Source organism: Thamnophis elegans, chromosome 2 (assembly GCF_009769535.1).
Source record: "Thamnophis elegans isolate rThaEle1 chromosome 2, rThaEle1.pri, whole genome shotgun sequence".
Taxonomy (NCBI): domain Eukaryota; kingdom Metazoa; phylum Chordata; class Lepidosauria; order Squamata; family Colubridae; genus Thamnophis; species Thamnophis elegans.
The window spans coordinates 63,009,451-63,022,440 of NC_045542.1; the positions used below are offsets into that span (position 1 = coordinate 63,009,451).

At 36.6% G+C, this 12,990-nt stretch overlaps 1 protein-coding gene across 1 annotated transcript; it reads left to right on the forward strand.

The window, feature by feature from the left end:
- The first annotated feature begins 172 nt into the window (after positions 1-172).
- On the forward strand, positions 173-12,537 carry MFSD6L (major facilitator superfamily domain containing 6 like). The gene is made up of 2 exons (XM_032212065.1): positions 173-258; positions 9,064-12,537. Exons 1-2 carry the CDS (start codon positions 242-244, stop codon positions 11,024-11,026), a joined length of 1,980 nt encoding a protein of 659 aa, XP_032067956.1. The 5' UTR covers positions 173-241; the 3' UTR covers positions 11,027-12,537.
- Positions 12,538-12,990: the final 453 nt, after the last annotated feature.

Genomic DNA, 12,990 nt, shown 5'->3' on the forward strand with positions numbered 1-12,990 from the left:
AGGAACCAGAACAACTCCATGAATAAACCAAAGCAGTTTATTTATTGTTGACCACCTGTTTACAAGAATATTGCCAGACTGACTGCATTCCTTTGAGAACCGGGGAATAAGGGCTTCACTAGTCTGGCCTTTGTCGCTTCCTGTCACAGACTGACAAAGCATTGTTGCACCTCTTTATCCCCCCCCCTCCTTTAACCAGTGATTTTACCACATTGCATGAGATAAAGGAAAGTGAACTCTGATGCAAAAGAAAACAAGGTATGAAATATTTAAGCTACTATACTGTGTTTCCTTTTCTACAGCAATTCTTTAGTAGCTGAAGAAAGAATGCCTTTCATTTTATCATGTGTATGGTAAATGTAATTAGATTCCTTATTGGGAGGCTTTAGTTAAATCTCAGCTGAAGCAGATGTTGTCGTAAATTTATGACAGATAAACTTATTCTAAAAAAACATAAATAAGCTTTGTTCCAAAATTAAGAATTTAGATTCAATGCAATGTTCGCAATGTTTCTTTCATTAGAAAATAAGTGGAAGAATGTTAAACAAATGTATGCATGAATTCTTATCATATAATCATATAAAGGTCACGGTGGTGATTACTTTTGCTGACTGCTGGCTGCCTACAGTTTGGCAGTTCGATTCTCACCAGGCTCAAGGTTGACTCAGCCCTCCAACCTTCCAAGGGCGGTAAAGTGAGGACCCAGATTGTTGGGGAAAATATGCTGACACTGTAAACCATTTAGAGAGGGTTGTAAAGCACTGTGAAGCAGCATATGCCTAAGTGCTATTGCTATTATAGTAGTCAAGGAAACAAGAAAATTTGTAAATTGTATAATGACTGCCTTTATTTCTGACTGACCCCTTTTGCTTATCTATGAGCTATTCAGGACATTCAGTACATTTCCAGGAAGCTAGTATTTATTTCGGCAAGTCTTGCATAGCATCTTTCCTTGCTTTGGACATCTTGACCCCAATTGCAAGAAACCTAAATTGTGTTACTTGAATGTTCTGTTGTTATTCATCCCTCTTTCTCACTTCATCCTAAAATAATGTGTTTTTAACCTTCTATCCAATTGTTTTCCAACTTCATTGACATCTTTTCTCTGGCCCTGGAGTTACCTTAAGCCTGTTTCTCACTTAATCATGGGTCCCTTGTTTTTTTTTAAATTTGTTATAAGACAAGATACAAAATATAAAAGTAAATAGGAAGGAAGTGGGCAGGGGGAGGGAGAAGAGGGAAGAGAAGCGAGAGCTGGGGAAAAGAAAAAAAAGCATTGACTTCCGCCTCCCTCTTTGCAGTAAAATAAAGCATTAACATCAAACCACAATTTTTGCTTTTTCATAGTAATACAAATTAACCATTTCTATCAGCATCTATGGACCCCTTGGTTTTGATCTTGTTTTATGTCCTGTGATTTTCTCAGCCTCATTTCAGTCTCTTTTTAAAATTCCTTTATTCTCCAGTCACATTCTGTGTCTAGATAAATGTTTTAATATACAGATAAATATGGCCTTGAATTATCACAGGTGAATCCATGCAGTTTTCTTGGCAGTGTTACAAAAATAGTTTGTCACTGCCTTTTTCAGGGTCTTACCTGCACCACTACACCTTTGCAGTTTTAGTCTACTCTGGAATTCCCTGACAACCCTCTCATCTAAAAACTGACAGGGCAAACTGTTTAGCTCTTAATATCAGCCAGGCTCAGCTGGCTGCTGCCATCTACTTGTGATTTTCTTTATCTGTTACTATACAGATTACAAATTGTGATAATATATAAAACTCACTCTATTTTGCTGCCCTGATGATTTTGGGAATTGTAATTTCATGAAATGCAGATAACCATACATGAATTAGGTTGCTGAAGAGGCTTTGATTGGGAAATCCACCGTAGGTGACTATCCTGAAACACAGGAATTATAAATGAAGGGATCATTCCTGTATATGATGAACAGGAGGACTAAATGATCAAAGTTGAATAAAGTTCAGGAGTATGTTCATGCCTCCTACAGTATTCTTAAAATATTCTGTTTTTCATTTTGCTTATTGGCCCTCACTGGGTCCTCAGGATAGTTTAGGAAATAATACTACCAGTAAAATGAAACGACAAAAATAAAAATATATATAATAAAGTATGAATATCACAAGAGGAGAAAATAATAATTTTAGGGATATTACGAAAGTTTATCTGCTTTCTGCAGCCACTGCTATTACACTTTTTATGTTGCTTTCTATTCAAACCTGAATTAGCACACACTCTCCCTATAGATAACATGAATAGTTTACATGAGAGGAACAGACTGCAAATTTTATGCAGCATGATGTTCAGAGTTCTCAAAAGCAGTCTTTATACAGTTTTGTCTTTCTATTTTGTAAGTAATGGATAGATAGGTATGGCCATAGGGTTCCTTTCAATTGCATAATCATTGTAAATAGACAAAACCTGGAATATGGAAGGGATCACATTCAACAGAGCAATAATGCAAAAAAAAAAATAGGTTGAGCAGTGGCTGATGGAAAAACAGAGGATATAAAACTAATATTTTCATGAGCTGCTGCTTTCTTTTTAAGAAATAAAAGATAGAATTTTAAGCATGTATTAAAGGGTTTCCTAAACATGGTGCTGAAGCTAAATGTTTACAACCCAAAAGTTATTAGACTGTTTTGAATATTGAGTTCTATCTGTATTACATAGATATGTACATTGTGTAAATACATTATAAATTATTTGTATAGTTATAACATCTGCTAGAAAGTGGCAGTCTTTAATTTCATTAAATTACTTTTTAAAAAGTTTAACACTATGTGTTCTTGTCATTTTTCTTCCTTAGACAATTGGAGGTTATAAATTGTTGCAATATAATCAGTGAATTGAGATATAAGGATCCAATATTGCTTCCAGAGTTATTAGAATTTGGGTGGAGGAAGGAAGGATCACATGGAGGAATCCTTCATTTAAGACAAAGTAGCAGAAACTTTAAAGCTAGTATTTTTTCAATTTATTATGCAATATTATGAAATATAGTTTTGTGGGACTTTTTTCTCTAAAGAATTCAGTAGTTACATCAATTCAAAATAAAAGTAAATTGCACTAGTGAATAAACATATCACCTCCACCAAAAAGATTTGGGAACTAGGAAAGTTGACAGGATTGCAAGACATTTTCATTCTAGAATAGGAACTGGTTTTAGAAGATAAGCTTTTAAATACCAGTTTTAAAATGGTAATAATCCCTATCAATTATGTTTAATTTCAATTTATATATTCACAATATAATGAGCTGTACTTAATCGTCTCCATTTGAGCTGGGATGTGATATCCTTGGGAAACTTGGCAAGGGCGCATCGTTATGGTGCCATGTTTTGTTACTGTTGTTCTAAGATTTTGAAACTTTGCGTTTCACAGTAAAACCTTTGTCCTACTTCGTTGCTTGTTATCCATGCTCCATTTACATTTTTACTGATTTGAATGACAGTTACATGTAACTCAACTGCTCTGAGAAAAAATGTTCATGGTTGCAGGATATATGCGAATTGTAAGTTACATGTTTAGTAAAACAAATATCGCTTCTCTGCCCATTTCAAGTCTTTTTATTTCCAATGCGTCCTTATTCGTATTCCCAACGAGCAAGAATTTGAAATTATTTAAGAGCAAGGGGCGCTTACTTTTAGAGTGAGCCCCGTAAAGTATACTATATTTCAAATCCCGAGAGCAACTATGCGACCATCGGAGGGAGGACTTTGCAAAGGGGAAGAAGAAGCGACAGGCAGAAGGAAGACAAAGATGGTCTCCGGCGCCTGAGAGGCCAAGGAAGGCGGTTAACGTGGCCGGGCGCCTTTTCCTACTTCCCAGAATAATTCCTCGTATCCTAGCAACGGTTTGTCCCTCCCCCTCCGACGGAGGATGAGGGAGCTTTCCAGCAGCTGTGCAGAGGCAGCAGGTGTACAACGCTCTGACAGGTACACCGGCGCATGCGCAGTCGGCGCGCTCGGGACCGCAGGCCGCCTAGTGTAGCGGAAGAAGCCGATTGCCCGTTGCTTTCAGGTAGGGGAGGCCCCGTGTCGGCTGCTGGAGTTCAGCGCCGGAGAAGCGACCGACTACAGAAGTTGCCATGGCAACGTCTCCAAGGTGCGGAGCTGAGGAGGGGAGCTCCCCGCGAGCACCGAGATGAGGCGCGTGGGGGTGGGGGAAGGGGACGCCTCCCGCGTGGGGCGGGACTGTGGGTGCGGCTGGTGCTGAACCGGGTGGAGGGCCAGGTTTCCAAGGGGGCTCCTTCACTCAGGGGCAGAATAAAGGGTCTCATGAACTATTAATGACCAGAACCGGCATCAATAATCAGTATTTCACGGCCTCGATTGGCACAAACAAGGAGAAAATGGGCTGACTGTTATCTAGATAGCAACCCTCCTATCGCAGTGATTCTCAAAGCCATTTAGGTTTTTTTTCCCCCCTAGAAAGATGAAAAGCAATATTATTGCCATTAAAATAGATGGTTGTTAATATACAGCAAGGACTATTTTGGCTAGACAAGGCTTTCTAACAAAATGCCCCCTCTTTTTTTAAACCTATCGTTCTCTCAAATATCCTTTTTGTGTGTGTCTATATATGTATGTGTGTATTTGTACTGATAGTGGCACAAGGTTAAATTTTATGTAGGCGCTAATGCTGCCTTCATAAAATGTGGAGGCTATGGTTTTTATTTATAAATGGCCCAACTGGAGTTACAATTGGAATCTGATTATTTGCAGGATTATCAGTCTCATTCTGTAAATTCCAGCAGGGTTGACATCCTCCAGGTTCTATCAATTAGTTGATGTCACCTGATGTGATTCAAGAGACCTGTCTTCTCTGCCACAGCATCTGCCTTATGGAGCATCCAGCCCCCAAATTTGGTTGGCCACAACATGGCCACCTTTAACAAGATCTACTTGCTCCTCAATAGGCTGATCGAAGATGGTATATGAATGTGTGGCAACTATTATGAGTTGTTATCTATCTGGCACTCATAATCTTGTTTTATTATCTTTATTATGTTATCTTTTTCCTTTATGTTTTTAACCTTTGTTAGTTGCTCAAAGTCCCCTGGCAAGTGGGCAGACATAAACATTGAAAAATAAGTCCATCCATCTACTATCTGCACTGCAACAATCCAGAGGATGCTGGAAGGTGGCTACAGAAAACATTAGCACTAATCTTCTGGACTTTTGCAGCCCAGCTATGCTACTTTTAGTTCTTATATTTATAAGATCATAGATCCCAACTTAATCCAACATTTTCTTAAAGCAATAGCCATCTGGCTATTCTTTATGGCTACCCATAAAGAAAAGGTATCCCAATTGTTATCCCATAACTGATATTTGGAGGCTTACTATATTAAAATCTATATGCAATGTTTTATCTTCAAGACTTGTAAGACCAGTTCTCTGATTTTTTTTTCAATCTTCCTTTAAATCAATCCAAATTAGTGGCTATTGCCATATCTTGCAGTAATGAATTACAGACCTTATGATGCACAGCAGAAATGCTTTCTTCTGCTTGTTTTAAGTCTCCTTCAAATTAGGTTTATTTGATGACTGTAGTCCTGGTGTTCTTAGAGGAGGAGATAAAATCATATTCTTGTTCAGCTTTCGGGGCATTATTTTCTACATAGTTACATTGAATGCTGTTTGTTATTTGATTGGTTCATTCAAGCAAATTGAAGAAAGCCTTCTGGAACTCTTCACAATTGTGTTTGGCTCTGCAAATTGGCTCTGAAAATATGGCCAGCTTACTGTTTCCTCCAAATTATCAATATTTGTAAAACACTAATTTCAGTTGCACTTCAGTTTACTTCCTTATCCATGTATACTGTAGTTCAATTTTTACTTTCTGTTTATAACTAGTTTATAATCAGGTAGTTTCTTTCATCCCATGATTATTGCTGTGCTTATTCAAAAGCTTTTGATGAGACGCTCACAAAATATAAACAATTTCTAATAAGTCACATGAAACCACAAAGACAGGTTGTGCCTATGAACACTTAAGTGTTCCACAGTCGTCCTGTAGAATAAATATACCAGTAGTTTCTGAAAACAAAGTTGTTCATATTGTCTGCTCTTTCCTTATTGAAGAGTGGTTTTGTTATACCTTACTATATTTATATCTCATATATTTTCTTCACAGTTACCAATACAGTTCAATATTTGTTACTGGACAAAGACTTCTATTGTTTTCCTCTACAAAGGAAATAATGTCATTCTTCTGTTCTGATTCATGTGATCCTATGTGAATAGAAGCTTCTGATATTACCTGTTCTCTAGTTAGGGTAAAATTATATAAAATTTCCACTAAACTAAAACACAATTGACTCTGACCCACCCACCTCCATTTAGTTTTGAAATAGGAATGACATCTTTATGTTTGTTGTTTGAAGGAGCCTTTTAAGAAGGACTTCTGGCATTTTTATTATACCATTTTCTAAGGCATGGCATTAAAGTAGTATTGTAGCAGATGCAGAATAATGCTGTAAATAGTGTTTTTTAAGAATAGATTATTACAAAACTCTGAATTTATTTCCACTCACATAGGATTGACAGACACCTTATACTTTTTATCATGGATTTACAGTATAAGGTCTCAACTGGCATCTTCTCTTTCTATCCCACTAGACATAAAATGCTTCATTCTTAAGGTTATCATTAGGCCCAGCTGTACTCATCAAGGAAACTATTTTTTAATGGTAGTGTAAAAATTTTCAGATTTGGACCTTAGAATTTGAAAAGCAACAACAGGATCATGGTAATGTTTTGAGCTGGAAAAATACCCGCGCTTAAAACATTTTGTTTTGTACTAAAACTTTCCAAATTGATGGATACAGTCAATTTGGAAAGAAAATAGCTGTTTCACACTCAAATCAACTGTTATGTGGATTACAAATTCACTTTCAAAGCATTTTGTAAAACTGTAATTTTAATATTTTGGCTCTTATTCAATTTCCTATTGCTGACTGATATGGGAGCTTGGTATTATTTATATTTGATTTGATTCTAGAATCCTAATTCTGTGCTAATGCCAAAGCTAATGATAATCAAAAATTTGAAATATTTGTTTATAATGTTATCTCTCATTATTTCTTTTATCTTCATTTTTTGTTTCCATGATAATACAAGTTAGTCTGAAGTGTTTTATTTTTGTCTCTTTCTCCAATCCTAGCTTCTAAAATATATATTATTTAATGAAATAGATAAATTCAGTAACTTGACTCTTAAAATTATTTTAAAATGTGTCTATCAAAAAAGTGCTATTGTATATGTTCAGTACCCTGTGAGTACCCACAGCTGACTTTTGAACATCACTTGTCAGCTGTGACCAGGGGGGCATTTGCCCAGGTTCGCCTGGTGCACCAGTTGCGTCCCTACCTGAACCGGGAGGCTCTCACAACAGTCACTCGTGCCCTTGTGACCTCTAGGCTGGAATACTGCAATGTGCTCTACATGGGGCTGCCCTTGAAGAGTATTCGGCGACTTCAGCTGGTCCAGAATGCAGCCGCGCGAGCAATCGTGGGTGCACCTCGTTTCACCCACGTAACACCTATCCTCCGCAAGATGCACTGGCTGCCTGTTGATCTCCGGGTGCGCTTCAAGATGCTAGTTGTCACCTACAAAGCCCTTCATGGTATTGGATCTGGGTACTTGAGAGACCGCCTACTGCCAATTACCTCCACTAGGCCAATAAGATCCCATAGATTAGGCCTCCTCCAAATTCCATCAGCCGGTCAATGTCGACTGGCAACTACCCGGAGGAGAGCCTTCTCGGTGGCTGCTCCGACCCTCTGGAATGAACTCCCCGTGGAGATTCGTACCCTCACCACCCTCCAGACCTTCCGCGTAGCCCTTAAAACCTGGCTGTCCCGACAGGCCTGGGGCTAAAGACTCCAACCCCACCCGAATAGTATGACTGTTGTGCTTTTTAATGATGTATTGTCTTCATGTATGTAACTTGTTTTGTCCTTCCCTCCCCCTGAATTGTGAGCCGCCCTGAGTCCCCCCAGGGAAAAGGGCGGCATACAAATAAAGTAAATCCAAATCCAAATATGAATTTATATACTATATAGCAAATGCAATGTTTGTTATTAATTGCACTGGATCCCAATACAACACTTTCCAGCATAAATGGTAACATTTTTCGTCTAAAATAATTTTTATTTTATAGCACATATATTATAAATTTTGAAATATTATTTAGTTTTCACATTCTGTATCATTTTTTTAACAATATTACTGGTGACTGATGCCTCTCTTTCATACTATTTTAAATTTATACACACATACATATACAGACATACACACACTTTTGGATTGTTAGCTTTTTTGTTATTTTTTTAAAAAGGATTTTGTTGCAATTCTGTATGTAAGCGTCCCTTTGAATTTTAAAAGTTAACAATTTTGTCTTCTTTTTATATAAGAAATACCCTTTATTTTACTTTGAAAAAAGCTTAGAATAACGGTAATCCTAATCAAACAGAACTGTAATTCTATTTATCTACAGTACTCTGAAATAAGCATCAATAAATTAAATGGGCCAAGTAAGTGTATAGAAGATTATAGTTTAAGGTAATCAACACATTAAAAAATATATTTTCTTGATCCAGAACTTAGGTTTTAAGAGCCAAGGTGGCGCAGTGGTTAAATGCAGCACTGCAGGCTACTGCTAGATCAGCAGGTCAGCGGTTCAAATCTCACCGGCTCAGGGTTGACTCAGCCTTCCATCCTTCCGAGGTGGGTAAAATGAGGACCCAGATTGTTGGGGGCAATATGCTGACTCTCTGTAAACCGCTTAGAGAGGCCTGAAAGGCCTATGAAGCGGTATATAAGTCTACTGCTATTGCTATTGCTATTTTCATGACTTCCTAAAATGTATCTTATGGACAATGTTTTTCTGTGACAAACCAGTTATGATGTTATTGCTATTGTATTTATAGTTGTACTAAAGGTTTGAGTAGTAATGTTCAGTCATATCAAATTAAGAAAACTTCAACATATTTGTTCTATTTTTTAAATCTGACTTTGCTTTATTAATTTGCAGGGCAAAAGTGGGAACACAGACTGCTTCTGAAGCCATGAGTACAAATAACCAATGGGATGTAAACAAAGCACTTACACTTGCTAGTCTTTTCCATTTTCTTTATGGTGCCGGAAATGCTTGTGCAATCCCATTTTTAACTCTCTACTTTCGGCAGCTTGGGCTGACTGCACCTCTAGTAGGGATTATAATAGGACTCAAACATTTAATCACTTCTCTTTGGGCCCCACTATGTTCCTATCTATCAAAAACCCACAATAAAAGGAAAGTATTTATTAGTGGATCATTATTTTGCTCAGTTGGAACAGGTTTGCTACTTACACTCATTCCACCAGTGAATAAAGATATTATCTATAAATATTGCAACATGAGCCAGAATCCCACTAAACTGACTACAACGCAAGTGCCTGATATAAATATGAATCATCCGAGTGCAATGAATGGAAACTCTTTTGCCGATAACAAAGTATGGTCTACAGAATCACTTGGAATGATCTCAAAGGACCAAGAGTCTAGGAGAAAACCAACAGTAATGTATACCTCATTCAAAATGAAAAGTATAAAAACTCCTATAATAAACCAAGGTGGCAATGATGTTGATATAAAGCCACAGCAATTCATAGATGCTTCTTCTGGTGTGACATCTGGTATTTCCGGGGAAGCTATTGTTCCAGCAGAGCAAAATTTGGAAACAACTACTGTAAGTGTACCTTTGAAAGAAACTGCTGGCATCATGACTATCGAAGAAAATGCTGACAAAAATGACTCAAGAAGAAATAGTAACTTCAAATTTTACCCAATCCCATTACCTGTTACAGAGGCACCTTATGTACTGAAAAATCTATCAGGGCGCAGGGAAAGAGCCCAAGATACAAGCTCTCAGTTACTTCAGGGTACTGAGTTCTTGGACAGTGAGCACCAGGTCTTCCTTATGGTGTTAGGTGCTGTTGTCCTTTGGGAGCTGCTCGCTGGACCACTTGAGTGGATGGTGGATGACAGTCTCTATGAATACCTTGACTTTGTGGATGCTGCTGACAGATATGAGAACCTTTGGATCTGGAGCTACCTAGGAGCATCTCTGGGTGTCTGCAGCACTGCAATATTTGTGGATCAATTGAATTGCTTTTTGAACACTAATATTCCACGTTTTGCAGTGCATTTTTATGGCTATGCCTTGTTCATGACACTGACATTACTGGTCAGTACCTTCTTTCCCATTTACATGTCAGAAAAAAATGAACATGTCAATAAAACAGTCAAAGCTTTGAACCTCATTGGAAATGACGGTCGAACCATCCTGTGTGCTGTCACCATCTTCCTCACAGGAGCTATTGGGTCAACTGTGCAGAACTTTCTTTTCTGGCAAATGCAAGATCAAGGCAGTCATGAATTATTCATGGGTCTCTCGGTGACTATTGGACTGATTGCTGAAATCCTGCTCTATATCTACAAAAGCAAACTGCTAAAGGCTCTCTCTGGTGGTGGCACACTTGCCTTGGGACTAAGTTGCCTGGCAGTACAACTGCTCTACTATTCTTTCCTCTGGAATTCCTGGGCCGTGCTGCCAATCCAGGTCTTCTGCGCCTTCAGCAATGGTGCATTATGGTGGGCAGTGAATTTGATGACAGACGACGTTGCCACTCCTGGTACAGAAAGGTCTCTGCACTTGGTCCTTCAAGGCCTTTCTCATGGATGTGGAGCCAGTTTAGGCAGCTTTGCAGGAGGTTTTGTTGTGAACAGCTTTGGTTTAGCAATGCTCTACAGAGCATGTGCCATTACCTTAATATTATGGCTAGTTTTGTTCTTGGTTGTTCAATCTAAATTACCACGACAGAAAAGGATTAATTATTCCCGTCTCTTAGCTGCAGATTCTAGTGATATGAGTGATTCTGATTATGATGAAGAAAAAGAAAGGGACTGGCTTGTAAAAGCTATGAAAGATGACAACTTTGCTAAGCATTGGTAACTAATACTGGATTTCAACGGTCACTTTATCAGAAAGTAGACTACGGAGAATTAGGGTGAAGTTTTTAGAAATAATCCATTCTGTAAGAATTTATTCTATTGGAAGTCAATTTTACGATGTACATATTTGCTCAGGAAATTATTATAAAGATTTTATAAAGATTTTATTTTCTTAAGATTAATTTATTGTACATATTTATAGCAAGTCTGCTTTTCTAAAATGTTTATTTTCAAAACTAGGGAAAGAGGGCTTTCAACAGAAATACTGTGAAGGTTTTTTTTTCTCTTTATGAGAATTGGCTTTATGGAGACTGATCATTTTTTAAAACAAAGAATTCTTGCATAAAATGCTTCCCTTCTTTTAATCACAATTAGTTACTTTAAAAATGTTCTGCTTGCTTTTCTTTTTAAAATTAAAGGTCATTACAGATATTTCAATATTTTGAAAACAGCTGAAATTCTTGGACACTATCTAATTCTTTGGAATGGTATTTTTCTTAAATCTACAAGATACATTTGATGTAATGTTTAAAATGTTCATATATTAAAATATTTTCCCCAATAGATGAAATATGACCATAAAACCCTCACAAACATTAGGGGTTATAAATTAGAATGGTCACTTATTTCCTGTCTAAATGGAAGACAAACATGCATAGCAAATTGTACATGCAAATTTATATTTATATATTGTAAATCTAGAGATATATAGAAATATAATGTATCTCACCATAATGAAGGAGACTGGTACTTAGGTGGTGATGATTTTAGCTGCTACTTTCCCTTTTTGTTGTCTTTTAAACCAGATTTGGCCTTCGAATAGAAGATTATTCTCTATAAAATGTGGTCACACAAGCAGTTTATACATGGCTTTATCATTCTATCTTGTATTAATAATATTTAGAAAATTCTTGTGTTTCTATACATCTTCGGGATACATGAAAATATTATTTTGGTTTTTTTTCCTGTATATTATATTTTTCCAGTATAAAATAGGACTTTTGTAAGTATCAGAGAGTTTGTCTAAATACACAGCTATAATACAATCTGGTTTAAGAGATTTCTTTATTCAGAACAAAAAGGCAATAATAATAAACTGCTTTGTGGGCTACAGTCTCACAGTAAAGCACCTGATTCCCAACAAGCTGTTAATCAGAAAATGCATACCTAACAATAATTTCCTTTATATGTACAATTACTGAAGAATGGACTAAAGTTTCAGAAGAATGTTGTAAGAATCATGGAAAAAATAATATTTCCAATTTCATATTCAGGAGAAATAAATTTACATGCAATCTTCACAAGTTTTGCTCCCATTTTGCAGTTAATATTAAGCATCAGTTCACTCTATTTTTTCCAATAAAAACTGCTGCTAACAAGTTGCCTTTTCATTGGAAGAAGTTTGGCTTCTCATTACAACAACAAAATAAAAATCCATCCGTAGATCTTGGAAATGGAAATTGCTTGGGTGATTTTACAAATATTTTTTATTGTTTTATTTAAAATCTTACATATTTAGCAAAGGAATGTAAATTGGGAGATTAGAAATAAATATAGGAGTTCCATTTTTTAGAATCTGCAATATCGTAACTTACAGAATTTAAACTGATCAAACTACAGACAGGTCTACCTCCTTTTGCCATTCTCAGCTATTTTTTTTAATAAGGTGCTTATCATGATTTCAAATTGAAAATTCACCCAATTCCATATGTATGCATTATCAAGCAATTTTAAATAAATGTTTGTGTGCATGGTACACATAAATAGTGCATACTTATACTTAGCTAAGAAAATTGTATTAGTGCATTCTATAGTTATAAAATAATAGTTTCCCATTTCTGGTAAACACAAGGAATGCACCTTCTTTCCATTTATTATAAAAACTGATTATTGGTGTAAAAATTAGGAAAAAACATTGATTTGCCACACAGTATTATGTTCTCAGTTTGGCTGAGGACAGTATAA